This window comes from Clarias gariepinus, chromosome 6 (assembly GCF_024256425.1).
Source record: "Clarias gariepinus isolate MV-2021 ecotype Netherlands chromosome 6, CGAR_prim_01v2, whole genome shotgun sequence".
In the NCBI taxonomy this organism is placed as follows: Eukaryota; Metazoa; Chordata; class Actinopteri; order Siluriformes; family Clariidae; genus Clarias; species Clarias gariepinus.
Window position 1 is genome coordinate 3,790,497 of NC_071105.1, and position 20,611 is coordinate 3,811,107.

General features: G+C 37.7%; 1 protein-coding gene and 1 long non-coding RNA gene across 2 annotated transcripts; one reads left to right on the forward strand and one right to left on the reverse strand.

The window, feature by feature from the left end:
* The first annotated feature begins 2,384 nt into the window (after positions 1 to 2,384).
* LOC128526305 (uncharacterized) lies at positions 2,385 to 3,745 on the forward strand. Its single transcript, XR_008360795.1, has 3 exons — positions 2,385 to 2,456; positions 2,562 to 2,644; positions 3,497 to 3,745. It is a non-coding gene; the product is annotated as an uncharacterized LOC128526305 (long non-coding RNA).
* A 5,350-nt stretch (positions 3,746 to 9,095) lies between these two features.
* Positions 9,096 to 19,418, reverse strand: tmem45a (transmembrane protein 45a). The gene is made up of 6 exons (XM_053497817.1): positions 19,238 to 19,418; positions 15,550 to 15,762; positions 11,890 to 12,102; positions 10,792 to 10,976; positions 9,551 to 9,693; positions 9,096 to 9,263 (listed from the first exon to the last, which is right to left on the reverse strand). Exons 2-6 carry the CDS (start codon positions 15,743 to 15,745, stop codon positions 9,167 to 9,169), a joined length of 834 nt encoding a protein of 277 aa, XP_053353792.1. The 5' UTR covers positions 15,746 to 15,762; positions 19,238 to 19,418; the 3' UTR covers positions 9,096 to 9,166.
* Between the last annotated feature and the right edge of the window lie 1,193 nt (positions 19,419 to 20,611).

The window sequence follows — 20,611 nt, forward strand, 5'->3', positions numbered from 1 at the left end:
CCCACCACAGGTTGTGTTATCAGCAAAAAAGGTGATGTTATTGGAGCTGTGTGTCATTAAACAGTCATGAGTCAGCAGTGTGAACAGCAAGGACCCAAGCACAAAGTCCTGGGGGCACCCGATGATCATTGTGGTGGTACTGGAGGTGCTGTTTTCGAGCCACACGACTGAAACCTTCAGGTCAGCAAGTCCAGAATCTAGTTACAGAGGGAGGTATTCAGCCCAACAGGTTCACCTTTCTGATGAGGTTTTCCGGGATGCGGATCCAGTGAGGGTGGCAACAGACTCTTGATGTGTCTCATGACAAGCCACTCAAAGCACTTCATAAATATAGGTGAGTGCAACAGGACGAGTCAGGATAGACAAGACACAGAAGACTTCTTTGAGCTTGGGGACTATTGTGGTGGTCTTGAAGCATGTGAGAACAATGGTGCTTCTCAAAGAAATATTGATGTCAGTAGAAACATCTGCCAGCTGTTCAGCACATTCTCTGAGCACTCTGCCATGAATATTACCTGGCCTTTCAGCTTTATATGGGTTCGCAGGTAGAGTTTTCCTCACATCTGTCGTGGTGAGTCATAGCACCTGGTCGTTGTGAGGTGGGGTGGTCTTCCTCGCCGCCATGTCATTCTGCATGTCGAACTGAGTGTAGAAGCTGTTCAGTGCATCTGAAAGTGATCCGTCACTGTCACATGCAGGTAATGATGTCCTGTAGTTGGTGATGGTTTGTATGCCTTCCACTGCTGTTCTCGAAGTGGTTGTTGAACCTCTGGGCACTGAAACGAAACAACATTTCTCCTTGACCAAAGTGCTACATACAAACAACATAAATGAACAATATAAATTCAAAAAACGAACTAGCTACCTTAGACCACTAATTAGCTGACTACCTGAAACAAAACAAATTAACACTATAAATTGTTAATTTGGTCAGAAGAGCTCGAAGAGCTTGCACTTCGCCTCTTTGATGGTCCAAGACAGTTTGGCTCTTGCTGTTCTTAGGACCACCTTGTGCCCTGCATTAAAGGTGGAGTCTCAGGTCTTCAGAAGTACACATGCCTCTGCAGCGATCACTGTTTCTGGTTAGGGAGAGAGATACTGTTCTTCAAGATTCAAATAACTTTATTAATCCTAGAGGGAAATTGCTTTGAAGACAGTGATGTCTTCTGTGCACTTGTTCATGTATCTGGTCACTGATGATGTGTACCTCCAAGTCAGTAAAGTTGCCGTAAGTCGCAGCCTCCCTGAACATGTTCTAGACAGTGTTCTCAAAAAAGTTCTGAAAAGCAGAAATTGCTCCTACTGGCCAGGTTTCACCTGCTTCAGAACTGGTTTTAAACACCTAACGAGTGGTCTGTATGCTGGAACTAGCATAAAGGAGATGTAATCTGAGTAGCCGAGGTGAGGGTGGGGCTCTGTTTGATATGAATAGGAGATGTTTGTTTAAACAAGATCCAGCTTATTTTTCTGTTGTTGCAAAGTCCACAAACTGATGGAATTTAGGGAGCACTGACTTGAGCTTTGCATGGTTGAAATCTCCAGCAACAATAAACAGTCCATAGGGGTGTGTTCTGCAGGTCCCTGATCTTTCCATACAGTTCACAGAGCAGAGTTCTTCACCATTTCATGTTGATGTACACACACAAACTATCTGCGCGAGCCTTACCATACAGAGCTAGCTCGTCTAACTAAATGATGGTGTCTGCAACTCTGCTGCTGAGCCATGTCTCAGTGAGAACTAAGGCGCAGCAGTCTCTGAACTCATGTCGGTGTAGTCTGCTGGAGTCAGATGTAGTCCAGTTTATTTTCTAGGGAGCAGACATTGGAAAGTATGATGGAGGTGAGAACCAGCCAGCTAGGGTTTGTTTTTAGCCTAGCACTGACTCCCAACCGCTTGCCATGCTTACGCTTCCTCACGCACCACTGTCCATCTTGGATCTGCTGCCTCTTATATTGGATTCACAATTTGTCATAGACGAATTTCCCTATTGTTATCCTTAATTATTTCTTATTAACATTAATTTAAGTTACTTAAATTAATTAAATTCTTTCTTTTTCACCTGACCGTAACATTTTAAACATATTTAACTTTAATTATCATGTTTTTATTTTAATTCCTACAGAAAGGAACAACACGTACATTTACATTGCTACAAAGATGACATGGGATAGAGCTCAGAGTTACTGCAGACAGCATTTCACAGATCTGGCCAGCGAAAGGAATGAAACAGAATTCTCGGTTGTACATGGAATAGCAACACCTTTATCACGATACACTTGGTTTGGTCTGTTCAGAGATAGCTGGAAGTGGATAGACCAAACCGATTTCTCTACCATCTCTTGGATGCCTGGATATCCAAATAATGTTTTGGGAAATGAAAATTGTGGTTATTTAAAAAACAGTCAAGCTGTTGATGACAAGTGCTACTCTATAAAACCTTTCTTCTGTTATTCAGGTAAGTTAAAGGTTTATTTTGTCTAATCTCTAAACAAATTGCATTAGAATACCAAAATATATATTTGTTTGTGTTTTTTATGTGTCTTCACGTTTCCTATATAAGAAATCAAAAGACAAGCAGTCACAAGAATAAGGGTAAAGTCCAATCAGGATGTGAATGAATTAAAGGCAGCTATCTTGGACCAGGTGAGTCTCATCCTCCACAAGGCAATCTTCCTATTTAAAATTCTTATTCCCATTACCGCAGACAGAAGGATCTAAAGCTGTTTCATTTAGAGTCTTTATCAACTTCTAACACATACAGTGGCTTGCAAGTCAGAATGTAACTGTTGTGTTGTTTGTCTAGTACAGGAGTCGGCAACCCGCGTCTCTTGAGCCACATGTGCCCTCTGCTGCGGTTCCCTGTGAGTTTAGAAAATAAATAAGGACGCTCAATATATAAATTTATAAATATATAGAAATAATATATAAATAACATATATAAAAAATATATTTATATAAATTTGTCACCCAAAATATGCGTCGCAACCACTGATGTGCAACACCCGCCGGCACGTGATTTATTAAGCTTTTCAAGCCCCGGTTTTATTCAGGGCTTAATAAATTAAAATTAAAAGAATGACGGCACACTTTGGTTTGCTGCAGGTGGATAATTTAAGTTTGGCTTTTCATTTCATAAACACAAAGAGACAAATAGACATTGAGTATTTTATTTGAAAGTAACCTTCAACCTATTGTCTTTTTTTTTTTTTAGTTTAAAATGTTTTTGATGCATGCAGAGATAAAATTACGTTAATTTATTTCATAAATGCAACACATTATAGTTTTTATATAAAGCTAAAAAATTATGTTTGCAGCATTATCTTCATTTTAGATGTCAAAAGGCTCTCGGTGTTTTCTTTTTTTGTGGGAAACTCCAAATGGCTCTCTAGTTTATGCTTGTTTATGGTTGCCGACCCCTGGTCTAACATTTCAAGGTTCACATGAGGTTTCTGTCTCTAGACTGAATGATTCAATAATGAAAGTTGTATTCTTTAGATCGAGCATACAATGAAGGATAACAGGATGACAGAGGATGTCACAGTGACATGGAGAGTACAACCTGATGGAATGGAGTTTCGTAAGGAGAGAAAAGATAAAGGTTGAATTTTTTAGCTGTGTTTCATATGTCAAAGTGATATTTTAGTCTTATTAGAATATTCATTTTGGAAGATTTAATGAGAAATAATTTACTTTTAAGGGGATGTAAAAAAAACTTTGGTGTATGAGATAATTGTAACATTTAAGAGTGAGCGATACACTTTCATTTACTTTGTTATTATTATTATTATTTCGTTGTTGTTGTTTTATTCTTCTTTAAAGCGGCCAATGTAAATGTATATATTTGTGATGATAGTTAGTATAATCTAAATTTGTATATTTAAAACTGTTCCTGTTTGATAATGTTTTGACAATAATGTGTGTATATGGCCATTTCAGTAAAGCTCATTGAATTGAAATTAATTGAATTAACAATTACAATACCCACAAAGCGTAATTCAGCGAGAGAAATTTGAGCACATTTCAGCCTGTCTCAGCAACTTAAAAATCAGTAATTCTAGGTTTAAATGTGAAAAATTATTTTACATAATTCCACTATTAACTAATAGTATACATTGATTACACGTACCCTCTAAACTGAAACATGCTATAATATAATCAAACTTGTTTTTATCCAATTTACTCCAATCTTCCAATCATCAACATACAGCTACTGTACAGTGGACAGCTGAGAAAGGGCTGGTGACATTTTTCCAACCTTGCACTCTCCAGTTTGTGCACTGTAGCCACAGATTCCTGTTTTTGGCTCCTAGGGATCCACCTTATGATTGTGTGTTCTGAAATGCCCTTCTGCTCACCACAGTTGTAATACAGGATATGATTCCTAACAATAGCCATTTATGTTCGTTTTGCACCATACTGGTTAACCTCTAGTCTGTTTTGTATGAAACTTTCAAAAAACTATCAGTTTCTGAATTCAATTGTAAATTAACCCACCAAGAACTTATTCACATAAATATTTAAAGTGAACATTAACTAAAACTGTAAATGGAGATTCTGTGGAATCTAATAAAAATGTTATGTGTCACAACCATACACGGTATGATATACAGTAAAATGCTTAAACAACTGTTAGTGATCTAAAAAGGAAGGATAAGATGGGATAAGAATATTTTTTTATAAAAAAAATATAGAATTTAAGTTTTATAGAAGAAAATAAAGTTAAAATATAAATATAGAAAATGTATAAATTATACAGAATGTGCAAAATAAAAGGTTATCAGAAGGAAAAGAAATGTACAGGTATGACAGCAGCAGTATGAGTGGAACATGGAGTATGAAAGTGATATGTGTTCCAGCAGCAGTGTTATGGTCCATGTTTTAATGTGCACGTTAGTCCTCATTTACAGTATGTGTAAACAGGAACTGGGAACATACAGCATATATCATGTGCAAATAAGCAATGTAGAGAGTAACGCAATTTGCTCCAACACAAGTGTGAAGGAAACAAAGCAAGTCCAAAAAGTCTAGTCCTATGTGATGGTCTGGTTCAGTGCTTGAATAGCCTGTGGGAAGAAGCTCCTCCTCAGTCCCTCAGCGCTGGCCTTCAGGGAGCGGAAAGTGTTTTTCTGACCGCAACAGAGAGAATAGTCCATTGTTGGGGTAGCAGAGGTTCTTCTCTATCTTCTTGGCCTCTCTCCATCAACGCTTGCTGCAGATGATCCAAGTGGTGTCGTTAGCAAACTGTAGATGGTGTCATCAGCAAAATTGATGATGGTGGTAGAGTTAGTGGCCTTGCAGTTGGACATGTACACTGAGTACAGCAGGGGGCTCAGGACACAACCTGTGAGAGGTGTGAAGGTGTTCTCAAACCTGCAGTAGCAGGTTTCCAGGTTGGTAAACACTGGAGAAAGGTTGTCTGGAGTGAACGACTTAAGGTTAAGTAGTTCTTCTCTAGTTTACACACAGACAATAAACGAGAAGAATGTACTAGAGAGGGTTGTGCTGAGGCTGCCTTCAGCAGCGGCATCTAGGAAAGATTGTAAGATGATAAACGTGTTGGCATTCTCCTTCTGTCTGCAGCCATTAGCACCACCAGATGATTATAAAAAGGTAAAACCTTTATCTTATCCTTAAAAATATCCATAAAAATAACAATAAATAAAAAATATATAAAAACAATTGATCCATTTGCATGATTAGATGAGTATAGATAATGGAGTATGATGTGTACTGTTTTCTTCGTCTTATTTAGAATATAATGAAGTTTGAAATAACTATTTGTATTTAAAAAATAAAATAGTAATCTTGCTAAAAAAGTGCATTATGTTAGTTAATCACCTTTATTTTTTCATGTACTTTAACAGAAATATTTCATATTTTATTTAGTCTCACCTTCAACACTATAAACAGCATTTAATATTTGGATGTAAAACGGTATTAAAGTAAAGAACAGACCAAAACCCAATTTTAAGAGGTGAACATTTTTTATTTCAATTAAAGCTTTCTATACAACACTTGTTCATAATACACAACCAACAGAAAGCTATCAGAGGATCATTTAAAAAGAATAAATGTAATCTAAAATAACAAGATTAACACGTTATTAATTACACACATCATTTTGTGAAGGTGTATCAGGTGTAACATTTCTGTTAAATAATAAAAATGCTGTTCACTATAATACTAATAATATATAACATAAAACTTTACAAAACATGTTTATATTAATAAATAGTCGATGCTCTGTAATTCAAGGTTCTTCGCAAATTGATGTTTGCTCAGAAAGTCCAAATAATTTTAACAAAATTTCACAAAGTATTAGTATTAATATTACTTCCTAGCATAGCATTTCTACTGCAAGTAGAGGAGTCCAAAAGCGTAAATCTTAATCCATATTCATATCAACAGCTTCTATTAAGCAGTGGCTGCTAATGAGTAAAGGTTATAAAATCTTTTTTGGAATTTTAAAAGACGGTTATTACCCAAGTACAATGCGTGTTTGAGTCCAACCCGGACATTTAATGAAATTTTTGGTGAATGACGAGTAAAATTAAATTGAGAATTACAGAAAACTTCAAGCACAGTACGGTGATGTGACTCTTAGCCGCAGTAAAACATGTGACCGGCGCGAAACGTTTAAAGAATGCTGTTCATCCATGAATGACGATCCCGGCCGAGGTGGCTCGGGGCTCAGTGCAGTCATTCCCGTAAACATATAGCGAGTGGAACGCCTGATCCGTGTTACTTAATGGATAATGTGTCACCAACTTGCGGACGAGACACATCTGTCTGTGGCAACAGTAAACTTTCTACCTTGATGGTGTCCAAGCACTAGTGAAACGCTGAGATAGGTGCATTAGTGTGGCAGGGAATTTTTTTTTTACTTTCATACCTGAGGTTCTGTAATTCTGCACAGTCAAAAGTCCCACTTTGACTTGAACACCCCTTTTATTATCTTACGAGTCGCATTTATTAACCTTAATTTTTTTTTTAATGTAGACTACAAATAAATATGAATCTCATGACACTCTTGCTGTAACAAGCCAAAATATCATGGGTTCTTTGGTATTTTTGATCAAAGGTAATGAATCACTGCACGCGAGTGAGTCCAGTCATCGCTTTTTAAAGGAATAATCCTGCGTAAAAAAGAAAAGAAAGGAAAAATAGATTGCAAATCAGTTAAACTTGTAAAACATTAATATTTAATTGTCCCAAATTTCCACTCCATTTTGCCATTTTGTTCTTGTTATCCTTTTCCATGTGCATGTCCTGTCTCCATCACAGTGACCTCATTGTTTTTTGTTTTCCTAATCTGTCCTAAAACTGTGTCGCACCCTTTTAATAAGCTTGTCGCATTTATAACCTGATGTTTATATTTTTCTTTCCAAAGGATTATTTAGCGTTTCTGTATCAGTCATTAACAGCTATTGTACGATGCCCTTATATGTATTAGTTCTGTTTTTGACACTTTACTTCCTCTGACTGCGCTTACTGATTAATCTTGTGTGACGTTTGCTTGTGTTTTTGATTATTTTTTTTCCTAGGAGAGTCTCGTTGAATTGTTAAATGACTGCATGTCCTACCACTCTCTTTAATTGTAAATTATTTAAAGGCGTTTGTATGTGAAGCTTTAAATGTGTAGAAGAAATAATCTGTGATTATGTTGAAGTAAGGACACATGTTTTAAAAAACGCTCTGAAAATTTTAAGGGAACTTCTTTCTAGAGGATGGGAGAAACTTTGGATAAAAATCCTCTCATATCTATCTTCTCCTGACTGATTTATTGTTCCAAGGTAATGTCAATGTCACTTTTTATTATACAGTGGAACCTCGGATTGCGAGTAACGCAGTTTGCGAGTGTTCCGCAAGACAAACAAAGATTTTTAATAAATTTTGACTTGAAAATGAACAAGTCTTGGTTTACGTACAAGCACCGAGTATTATGTACCACTTGTTTTAACACCGAGCGTCACATGATCACAACTGAGCCAATGGTTTTTCTCTCTCTTGCACTGCGGAATTGTGGGTAATCATCTCCCCTGCTCGGTCCTAGTGCTCGTCTCTTACTGGTATAATCAACATCCGTGCATGCGTGTACTGTTTATTATACCACAGTGACCACGTGTGTCTGCGTAAAACATATTTTATTTTGTGTTTGTAAGCACGTGTGTACAGCTTGTGTGTACTGTTCATTATAACACACGTGTGTGCACGCGTGTAAAGCAAAAGAAAGTCTCATTAGAGAGGTTAAAGATCCATTTTCTCTCTCTCTGTTTCAGCCTGTCGTTATGTGTGTGCGTGCGTCATTGGACACCATGCCGCTTTACACACACACACTCTCACTTTTACAGCCCCCTACCACCTTGGCTTCACACACACACACACAAACACAGCGCCTGCGCGCATAAACAGAAACACTTATCTGTCGGGATTTATTTCCACTTTTTTTTAAAGGTAAAATGCAGGTTAAAGTTTTACTTTTATTTTGTGTTAATTATTTTTATTTATTTATCTTTTTGGGATGTGGAAAGAATGATTGAATTCTCCATTATTTCTTCTTGCTTTGATTTACGAGTGTTTTAGAATACAAACCGCTTCTAGAATGAATTGTGCTCGTAATTCAAGTTTCCACTGTACAGTTACAAAAAACCTGTTATTTGGGATTAACATCTTCCCTTAGACTCCCTGTTAAAGCCGAATTTCTGAAAAAAATGTTTTCCTGGTCTTTTTTCAGTGCAGTGATAAATTTCTTCCATACATAGATTCATTATAAACATACGCTACACACTCATTATGAAGTATATACAAATGAATATATATCTTAAATTTAAGACAAAGTATCGAGAACATGTTAACATAAGATTACAACAAACTAATTCTTAAAATATTAAACCTATTTTTAGACAAACGTTTGCCAATTAAATTATCTGGTAAAAAAGCACAGAAATTTTCATAATGGGAGACAGTTTAAACTTTAAGAATGACTTCACTAGAGTGTTCCCCCTAAGAGAGATGACGTCTCAGTCAGAGTTTGACAGCAGTCGTCCACACCTGGCCCCGCCCACACAGCGTAGTGGATTGATGATCCGGTGTCCCCGGGTTTGATCGTGTTGGCTTGAGCATGTTTTGGCTGAGGAACGCTCACAGCAAAGCCGTGATAAATACTCATAAAACCTCATCTTCAGAGTCTCCTTCCCTTTCCTGGGGTTTCAGCAGACCCATTTCCATTGGTGGCATCCTCCTGAGTTTGGAACGTACCAAGCTGAGGAAAAAAAATATTGGTGACTATATAATCCATAATAAATTATTGTTTTATAGGGGTGTCCTAACTTTCATGAATTCACGCCTACCCCTAACTCCTAATGATACAGTTCTCTTTTCTCCAACTGTGTTATTCTGCCCCCTAGTGCACATATTTCATAGTTCTTCTATCTCATACCTGAAGTGAATGCAGTTGAACAGTGGTGTGTGTGAGGGTGTGTGTTCACTCTGTCCAGTCGTGGGTTAGCCTCATGGTAGAGTGTTTACTAAGAACCTAATAAGACGTACCATGTAACAGTGGTGTGTGCTACAGCCACGACGACGAGAGCGAAGGCCAGGTGCCAGCTGTAACACATGGTGATGAACATCACGTTGTTGTGATCCGCCTGATCCCACTTCATCTCGCTGGGGGGGTAGAGCACAAAGGCAATCTGGGGGAAAAGAGAGGAACAGAAAGTTACACAACAACAACAACAAAGAATAAAAAACTGAATAGTTTCCATCAAATACTATAACAAAGCTTAGAATGCCTGAGAATTACCTGTAGCAATTCAAACCTTCAACAAAATCAAAGATTATTAGCTTTTTATTCTTTTTTTTATCTGAAAATATTTATAAACAGTGCATCTGAAACTATTTAATTATCATGAAAAAAGTTTTTCTTTTATTAAACTTAAAAAGTCTTATGTTCTAGATTAATTACATGTAAAGTAAAATATTTCAAGTCTTTTTTGTTTACATTTTGAAAATTAAGACTAACGGCTCATGAAAATCTAAACTATTAGAAGATTTCCTAAGATCAATAAAAAAAATTTTTATTTATAATGCAAAAAATTCGAAAAGGAAAAGGAAACCGGCTTCCCCAGAAAGCTCGTCCCCGTGTTTGTGGTTAAACAGCATGAATAGTAATTCACTCAAACTTAAAATTAAATAATCTTTTTTTTTTTTTTTTTTTAGATACAAGATTTTTTATTTTAATTTTATGGGCTTTAAACCCCTTTTCATCAAATTTAATACAACAAAAAGTCTTGAAATATTTCACTTAATGTGTGATGAAACGAGAATAAACAATGGGTTCAGAATTCAAGTTCAATTATTAAAAGTGAACTTTTACACTTTTTCATATTCTAATTTTTAGGGATGCGATGTATAAACAGATTTAATTGCAGTGTATTTGCTTGAGTTTCAGTAAGCGTAGTTATCGCAGGACCTGTACCACCCGATGCCCGATCAGGATAAGTGTTTTAAAGTAGAACAAACTTACAGTGAATTCTAGTAAAAGTAAAAACAAATAATAATCTTGTTAATACCAAAGGAATTAAAGTGAGAATATGATCTGCTGTTTTTTTAAAGGCAGTGAAACCTGGTGAGTGACGAGGACAAGGTTACAGAGACACCCTGACACTGGAGTCTCCTTCCATACACTTTATATAAACCTCTCCTTACAAAAAAACATTTTTATTTCTCATTCTGAAATGATGACTTATTCAAACGAGTGCATTCATAATAAAGACGGCATTGAGTCGGACCTGCCAGAACCAGCTGCCCTGCAGCAGACAGAGCGCGGCCCGCAGCAGCTCCAGCAGGACGTTCCCTCTGTGGAAGACCTCCAGCAGGCAGACCAGCGCTCCTCCGAACACGGCGTACAGCAGGAGCATGTGCACGTGGACGTCCAGCATGTCTCTGCCGTGTAGGTGATACAGGAATAAGAACCCTGAGACACAAGAACATGTCTGAATGCTAGTTCTAGGAATATACACAGAGTCAGACAAAAAAACATATACACACTGCAGGAAAAGAAAAACTGGTAGTTTTGCTATATTCATTCGTTCAGCATTATTAAATTATTTCAAATGTGATTTTGTACTAGTCACCAGTGGGTGCGGTTCGTGTAGTTTCCTGCTGGTTGCTATGGTTTCACTGGTAGCATCAGGCTGGTGCATTGTGGCAACAAAGACTCAAATTGTTCAAAATATTATTATTAAACCCATTCCTAGAATTTTTTTGCTAGTTTTTTGGTAAGCCTCACATTTTCTTGTTCTTTTTAAAATATATTTTGCTGACAAATTATTTGATAAATTTTCTGCACTCCAGTTAGATTAAAACATCTGTTAGACGCATTTATCGTCTTACAGCGCGTTCAGATATCTGCAAACAAAATGTGGAGAGATACTCTAAGGAAGGTGAAAATGTCTTACTGGTGATGAGACACGGATCCATCACTCCGAGTCCGAAAGTAAACAATGGAATGGAAACATCCTCCATTCCATTGCACATAGGGATTCTCCAGTATTGGACTATTATTAGTTAAAAGGTTCAACACTCAACAGCACGTCCGCGCACTTCTGCACACACTGTCGAGACGCTGCAAAAGCTTTGTTTTAAGGTGTTAAAGCTTCCTCACTATAGTTCTGATCTCACTACATTCATTTTATACAAGAGGGAATACGAAAGCTTGTTGAGATTTCGTATAAAAAGGATATATTTGTCATTTCTAAAAGGTGATTAACATAAATTCTTCAGCCAGAGTGCATATAATTTTTGACTCACACTTGTTTGTCTAAAATGGGTTTAATAATCATATATATTCCTCGTTTTCATTTCACATGTGTGTTTAACTGCGTTACCTTCATTGAAGAAGGCGAGGCCGAGCAGTAAGCGGTCCAAGGCCAGCGGTGCTGCGCTGGTGCTGTGGACGGTGAGGGACGTGGCTCCGGCCAGCCCGAAGAACAGGTACATGGTGGTGTGCTGCCAGTTCATCAGTTTCTGCCAGTGCTGAGTGGACGAGTCGTACAGGTGGAGCTTCGGGCCGTCCACCGTGAACTGTTCTGCCAGCATCCCTGTCACACACACACACACACACACACACACACACACACACATGTTTAGCCATCATTTACTTTTCAAGTTAATCGATTTCTTGGATGCGTGTTTCCATCCTTGGTCTTTCCATCTCGCTTTCTTCTTTCCTTCTTCATTCTGCTCCTTTGTTTCTTTTCTATCACTTTATTTCCTTCCTTTGTATTTCATTCCTATCTTCCGTCCCCTCTCTCCCTCTCTTCTTACCTTGCTTTCTTGCTCATTTGTATTTCCTCCCCTCATTACTTCTTACCTCCCACCCCTCCATCCTCTCTGCCTCCTTCCTCCCTCTCCCTCCATTCTTATGTACTCCTTGCATTCAATCCCTTTGCTTTTTTTTTTACCCCGTTGTTTTCACGGCGGGTCCTCTGCCCCCATCTAACCCTGTCCTCTGCACCCCCTTCACTCATACCAACAGTAACTCAGAAAGAGTTTCTCAGTAACTGATGAAAGTTTATGAAACAGAGCCTTTCATTGTGTGGTCTTGACGTTGCACCAACAATTGTTTTCAATATGTGATATGATTTTTTATAACACATTTCCGATATTTTGATATACATTTGAATATATATATATACAGTGGCGAACTGGCCATCTGGAGTACCGGGAGTTTTCCCAGTGTCCCGGCCCAGTCAGTACGCAAATATATAAAAAATGACGGAAACCATAATATTACATTTATTTCCTAATCATATGGATGAGTGCGGCGATCGCACGGACGCCGCCGACAAGGAGCGTGTTGTTGCGGGAGAGAGAGGTTGCTATACGACAGCTGTTTACGGGAGTGTAGGCCAGTGCGGGAGATGCATTGTGGGTAATGAGGTTCGGTGTGTGTGAACACGAATGCGAGATGTAAGCTAGGATATAGAGCTTTGTTTTCTTTTCAGTAGTTTTAAGTCGGATTTAAGTGCGGAATCCACCTCAAAAATTGTACTATAACCTGACAATGCAGCAAATAAAGGAACGGGGGCATCGAGCAGTTTGTCCTTCTTATCATTACACGAGTATAAATTAACGGACTGTTACGCTGTCGCGAGCAACATGACAAATATAGCGGAGAAGCTAATAGTGTGTTTATGTTACCGCGCATGCAGATGTAATGCCCTCCTTCAATATTAATTAGACACCTTCACTTTTATTTTACGGAGGGAGAGATATTGATTCTTTCTCGATGCAGCGAAGTTCTTTAAGCAAATTAATTATATTTCAATGAATGAAAAGGAGGAAGAAGAAAAGGTGAAGCTGAAAGTTACACGAAAATAAGAAAAAGCTTTAGAGGTAAATGCTGTGAAATGCTTCAAATGAACAGATTCTGCCTTTGGTGTGAAGGAAAGTTACAGTTCGCTTTGACGGCACTAACATTACGGTCATGGACAGCGAGGCTGGATCCAGCAGCCCACCACGTCCCACATCATAATACACTGGATCATTAAAGTGAAGATTCATTTTTAAAATCCTATACTAGTATAAAAATATAACAAACGTAAATAAAAAAGTATCACTGAACATATATTGGGTCATATTTGTAAAATAAAGAAACAAAGGAAAGAACAATAAGTTCATCATTCAAAGTTATTCAGATCAGTGTAAAGTTAGTATGATTGTGAAAGTGCTGTAACTCCACCTGGCACAGTTTCACCCCAGTGGAACAATCTGACTACATGTGCAGTGCCATGAAAAAGTATTTGCCCCTTTCTAGAAATTATAGTAAAATTAAGAAATATATCGTGATATAAATTTTTGCCATATCGTCCAGCCCTACACTTTGCACATATAATATTTTACGATAAACAAAAATGTGTTTCATTTTGAAGCGATGAAGTCGGTTGTAATTTATGTGTTATTTCTCCAAAAACAGTGCAGGTTTGAAATTGTTTGCTCTATTTATATCCAGTCCACACTAAACACTGATCCTGTGTTGTATTTAACACACAGTGCTTCTATAAATCAGTAATGAAATCCAAAATATTCTCAAATGCTGCACACATCAATAGCAGAGTTGTCATCTTTGGTCGTTGTGGTTTTCATATCTATAACAGTACTGTTTATCGTCTGATTTATAATTTCTTACAGGTGTTTAAGTATTATAAGCTGCTACAATTATCTAAGAAACAAGACAAAAAAGACTCAACTAAACTTGAGTTGAGTGGTGTTAAAGAGAGAATCTTTTTTTGCCATTTTTCTGCTCCATGCTCCAGTCCAGTAGGTAGCGGTATTGCAACAACCACATATAAAAATAAATTTAAAGGGAAAGACGCACTAATCTTACCAAATGCAGGTTTTTGCAGAAGACGTGTACAGTAGAACCTTGGATTACGAGCATAATTTATTCCAGAAGAGGGCTCGTAAACCAAAACACTCGTGAACCAAAACATAATTTTTCCATAAGAAATAATGGAAAGTCAAATTATTCGTTCCACAGCCCAAAAAAAATTAATCCATAAAAATAATTAACAGAAAAGATTAAGTAAAAATGAAACAAATTAATCTGCACTTTACCTTAAAAAAAATTTAATAAAAATAAATACCGACAGATAATGTTTCCACATTTGTGTACGCAGGCAAAAACACAGTTACCCTTCCTTCACTCTTTTCACACATGCATGCACACACAACAGAAACACTAAAAAAGAGAAAAATAAACAAGAAATCTCTCTAATGACACTTAATTGAGCGACACACTAACGGAATCACTGCTGTAAAGTAAAAATAAAACAATTAACCTGCACTTTACCTTTGAAAAAAATCACGACAGAGCAGTGTTTCTGTGTAGAGCAGAGAGAAAGAGTGTATGTGTGTGTGTCTGTGAAGGCGAAAGTAGAAGGGGTCTAAAGGAGGTGCCCGGTGCTTAATGATGTGCGCGCACACAGACACAAAAAGCAGGCCAAGCCTTGAGCAGAGAGAGAAATTGGATCTTTAACCTCTCTAATGAGACTTGCTTTTGCTTTACACACACGCTGTACAAACGCATACAAACACAAAATAAATTATGTTTTACACACACACATGGTCACAGTGTTTTAGTAAACAGTAAGCACGTGCACGGATGTTGATTATACCAGTAAGAGACGCGCACTACGACCCAGCAGGGGAGACGATTACTCACAATTCCGCAGCACAAGAGAGAGAAAAAAACATTGGCTCAGTTGTGATCACGTGACGCTCGGCGTCAAAACAACAAGCGCACGTGTGATACATGATACTTGGTGCTCGTAAATCAAAACTTGCTCATTTTCCAAAACAAAATGTATTAAAAATCTTTGCTTGTCTTGTGGAACACTCGCAAACTGTGTAACTCGCAATCCGAGGTTTCACTGTACCTGCAGATGGTGTCATCTGTTATCTATTATAAAAAATACTGAACTCAAGTTCCCGTTACACGCCGTGGCCTGACTCGTGGCCTGTACGCGCCTCAGGGAAGAACTTACCGATAACAGAGAAGCAGAGCATGGTGGCTCCTTCAATGATTTCCAGTCGGTGCTGCGTGGCCCGCGTGGTAAGCCGGGCCGCACCGGCGCTCTTGTTCCTGCGGGTGGCGTACCAGAGCGAGTACTTCACCGCCCACCACACACCGCTGATCAGAAAGAAGCTGCCAGGTAGTGCGTGACCTTTAAAGTTCCCCATGGTGACCTCACAGCTAACTGAAACAACAAGGAAGTCATTACAGATACAGTACATGGGGTCTTGCATAAGTATTCACCCCCTCCCTTAACTGGTGTATACATTTGGTGAAACCTCATTTGAAGGTGACACAAAGGGTGCTTAAACCAAAACACGGACATTGTGCATAAATATTTACCCCCTTGTGTCAATAGTATATCTGAGGACAACTCTAGCCATTTCCTTTTTCCCTTCCTTTGTACATATTTCCTTTATTTCGTCATTCAGTTCTTTTCTACCTTCCTCTTTATTTCTTCATTCCTTCCCTCCTTTGTATTTCCTTCCTATTTCTGTCCCTCCTTTCTTCCTACCATCCATACTTTCTTCTGTATTTCATTCCCTTCTTTCATTCTTCTTACCTTTGTGGTTCCTATCCTTCCTTCCTTCTTCTCTTCCTTCCTACCTTATTTTGAATTTCCTTCCTTGCAATGTAATTAATACATTTTTTTGTTTCCTTCCTTCATTCCTTAATTCCTTCCTTTGAACATCCCTTCCTTCCTCTGTATTTCCTTCCTCCATCCTTCTGTAATTCTGCTGCTCTTATTGGACGCTACAGTAATTGTTCCTGGTGCAGTAATGTTTCTATGTTTACGCTCCGCCCCACTTTGACTCCACTACCACCACCACGCTTCACACTGGTTAGGAGCTGTAGCAGGAGCATATTAGTTATGGCACTGTCACACATACAGCTCGCTGATTATCAGACAAAATGTGTAGATGACTGAGACACAATTGATGTTATTGAGGTGAAACAGAAATATGGAAACATTAATAAATTTACGAGCACACACACACTCTAAAACAGTAGATAAATAGCTACTGTGGTGCTTATTTTACACTTCTGAAAGCAATTAGATGAAGTGACGTCAAGGAAGGAGAAAAATCAAGGAGAAGTGAGAGGCAGAGGAAAAGGGCAAAAGGGTGTGTGTGTGTGTGTGTGTGTGTGTGTGTGTGTGTGTGTGTGTGTGTGATTATGGTGCGAGAAAGCAATTAGACTAAAAGTAGGCTTTGAAGATATTGCCTGTGTGTGTGTGTGTGTGTGTGTGTGGTAAGGAATGTTCAAATATTTTCAAGAGAACAAAAAAATCCCTTCACATCACTAACACTTTCAACATCTTCACAGCATTCTGTTTAAACTCCAGACATTGTTTTTGCGCAGAGAAAAAAAACAATCCTGAAAAATTAAGATTAACTGAATTTCTTGACCTGTATCTGTGGATTCATTTTATTTTATTTTAATAATTGTTCTGCTGCAACATGATTGGATGATTACTAGAGATGGGGGGGGAGTGGCTCAGGTACGATCGTGATTCTTTAGTGTGGCGATTTGTGTATTTGCACAAGAATAACGCAATATTGTGTTTGTTTGATCTTGCCAGTATGTGGCCTACAATAATCTGTTTTGATGTCTAAGCGCAGTTATTGATCTCTAATAAAGTTTATGTTATAAAACAAATATATTTTTAATCATGGTTTATTCTCCAACAGTTATGTGTAAAGTCCGTCGCAGCTTCAGACTCCGAGATTCTATCAATCTTCTGAAACAGTTACTATAATCTCGTCCTGCCAGACCCGTGCAGTCAGCTCTCTCTGGCTCAGAACCTCAGGACGTCCCTCTCCCAGATTCTGTTTTCAGATCTCTATCTGTCGCCATGGCGACCACATGACTCTTGAAAGCCCTTCAGTGAAGAGCGGGTCGAACGTCTGATTGGCCGCCATTGTAGGGTTTATTTATAATCCCCGTCTGATAAATATTCACCATGTGCTTCATATGAAAATGAGGGCTTAGAGGAGCGATCACCTGAAGGCTCTAAAGATATAAACTGAAACAGAGACACCTGATGGGTCTGTCTCCTGGAGACGTTACCAATAAACCAGGACACATGAAATCTGGAAGTTATGATGTCATGCCAACTGGACTGTGACTCAGCTTCCAGACAACCTCCGCTGGATGACTGAGAATCTTCACAGACACAGTGCAGACTTATAAAAGTTACTTTTGGAGTTTGTTTATTTAAAGCGCAAAATCTGCAGTGCCGCTGGAAACCCGGCTCAGATAAATGAATGCAAAGTTTATATAGCGCGGGTTCATGTTTTACGCTGCTCTTCTGTGTTTGGTGCTACTTTGTTCGTTTTGTCTCTTCTTTACAAAAGCTGTTACTGTTTGATTTCTGTGCAGACGCGGTGTTTTCTTTCCGGATCTCTCGTTACATTTGTTAGTTACTCACACATTATAAAGAGCTCTAGGGACGTGACGGAGTAACCCTTCCTGTCAAACTTTTGTGAAAAGAAAAATGCATGTTAGTAAACGTCCAGGTTACTGTATGGTCTTCTACATTCTTAATACATATATTCTGCAGGTATTATTTTCATGAAATCTGTATGAATAAAATAATGTTTTGTTTGTAAGTTGGTCGGAACTCACTCTTTCACTGTAAAAGTGATTTTACAAACAGTTATGTGTGGGATTTAATAATCTACTTTAAAATAATCTACTAATGCGCTACTGTCTCAATGTAAACAAACACCTGCACCAATAGATATTAATTAGAAAAGATAAAGTGAATATTTTGACTGGGATTAGCCTTTTAGCGCTACACTGCCTCGCTTCAAATTAAAATAATTTAATATGCTAATTATTTCTTATTTTTATAATTATTAATATTAAAGTTGATTTAACGTTCTAGAAGCATATGACCAGTAAAATTTGTTGTTTGGAAATATTAGGGATCCCCCCCCCCCCCACCAAAAAAAAAAATCTGTAGTGTCTGTAACCAGGTTAAAGCAATATCTTAACAAATTCGCCATTTAGAATAATACACTTTTTTGGGTTGTGACTTTTTATGTGAAATCCAAAGTCTACATGACAATTGGGATCATTGAAAGATTTAAATGTGAAAAAGTTACGGACACTAAATTGTATTTAGCAAATGTGTTTCTTTTAATCTGATAAAAAATATAATAGTGTATGAATATTTACAAAAAAAAAAAAAAAAAAAAGCATGGATCGGGAGATAAGAATGAAGTATTATGAAGAAATGGGGTTATATGATCCTATCTGAAGATTCAGTTTTCAGGTGAGACACTTTTTAACACTGATACCATGTTTTAGCTGAATGTCACCAAACTAAAACTTTTTAAAATGAGAAGTAAAAAAAAAAAAAAAAAAAAAATTAAGGGCTTCATCTTTGTTGCACGTGAGCTTCAACCTGAAATAATAATGACATCCCTTACACACACACACACACACACACACATATATATTATGTGTGTGTGTGTTTATTATGAGCCTTTCATTACAAACACGAGAGACTTTCAACTTTTTCATTTGCATCAATAAACAGTTCATACATTATTACTATTATTATTATTATTATTATTATATATATATATAAGTGTTAGTATATAATATACCATAAACACTATTAGTTTTGTTCTCTAGATCTCCTCTCTCACCTCACAGACGGATGTCACTCTTCACTCTTCACAGACTTCACTCTTCTTGATTTTTAAAAGTAAAACAGTTCAGACATCACGGACACGATCCCCCACATCCCCTCTCTCTCTCTCTCTCTCTCTCTCGTGTTCCTGATCACTTTCTCCCTTTCACAAAGATTTTCCTTTTTTCCTCTCCTTAGTTTTTTCCCCGTTATTTCTTTAGCGAACCGCCCATCTAACCCGCGATTGGCTCAATGCTGGGCGTGACGTCATTCGTGTACTCTCCGATTGGTCACGCGGAACGTCACTCACGTGCTGGTTTGGATTCCACGTGTGCATTTCCACCCCGCCTCGCCTGTTCTCCCTCCTCGTGCACGTGCTGCGGAGAAAACGGGTGTGAAGAGGCTCCAGGTCCAGAGTTCTTATGTTTAAATGAGAAGTTTTTAGATTTAATTAAACCTTTAAACACTTTCTAGGCCTGGATATGAACTTTAACGTGTGTGTGTGTGTGTGCTGAAAAAGTTTACACGACTAGTAAACTTCAGGAAAGTTTGTGTTTCTGATTAAAGTGTGTTTATATATATATATACGTATATATATATATATATATACACACACACACACTTAAAACACACACAGTGTCTTCAGGTAAAAAAATACACTCATTCATACATTCCTTACTCCTTATATCATGGAGAGAAAAAGTTGTAATTACGTAGGTGTGTGTGTGTGTGTTGTTTGGCGTGTCTACGTGCACATTATCACGACTGGCACTACACACTGTACAAGTCATCATATTTTTTATTCATAAGTTTATTCTCTCTATAATAAACCACACTGCATCATTTCTACAGAAAGCTGGTCAAATACTGCACCTGTAATACATTTGGGTTAATAAAGTTCATGACTATCAGCTGCCTTAATGTTTTTGTGTTCAAGTGAATTATTAGAAGTTTGTACAGAGCATGCAGATATACAATAACACGATGTGTACGTGTGTATGATTAGTGCTCGAACCCGTGTTCGTGTCTGTATTTACACTCCGATGTTGAGTTTGAGGATCATTAAAAATTCAGAGCTCATCTCTCAAAGAAAAAAAACCTTGTTTGTGTCAAAATTACTGTATGTTAATTAATCTAAAGCTATATATATATTAGTGCATCATTTGCAGCAATCAAGTTGAGTAAGTATCAGCTAAGACAAATGAATGCAAAATTCTTATAAAGTGTGTACAGATCAGATGGTCCATGTTTCAAGCTGCCGTCCTCTGTGAAATCTCCTTTGGGGTTTTTGTATTTGGTGCTACTTTGTGTCTCTTCTTTACAAAAGCTGTTACTGTTTGCTTTCTTTTCAGACGTGGTGTTTTCTTTCCGGATCTCTCGTTACATTTGT

Excerpts from the sequence above, each read along its gene's own strand:
- tmem45a (XM_053497817.1), bottom strand. The coding sequence starts at position 15,745 with ATGGGGAACTTTAAAGGTCACGCACTACCTGGCAGCTTCTTTCTGATC. Across the intron at positions 10,977-11,889 it reads CCTCGCCTTCTTCAATGAAG|GGTTCTTATTCCTGTATCAC; the intron begins GTAACGCAGTTA and ends CTTGTGTCTCAG. Across the intron at positions 9,694-10,791 it reads AGGGCAGCTGGTTCTGGCAG|ATTGCCTTTGTGCTCTACCC; the intron begins GTCCGACTCAAT and ends CTTTTCCCCCAG.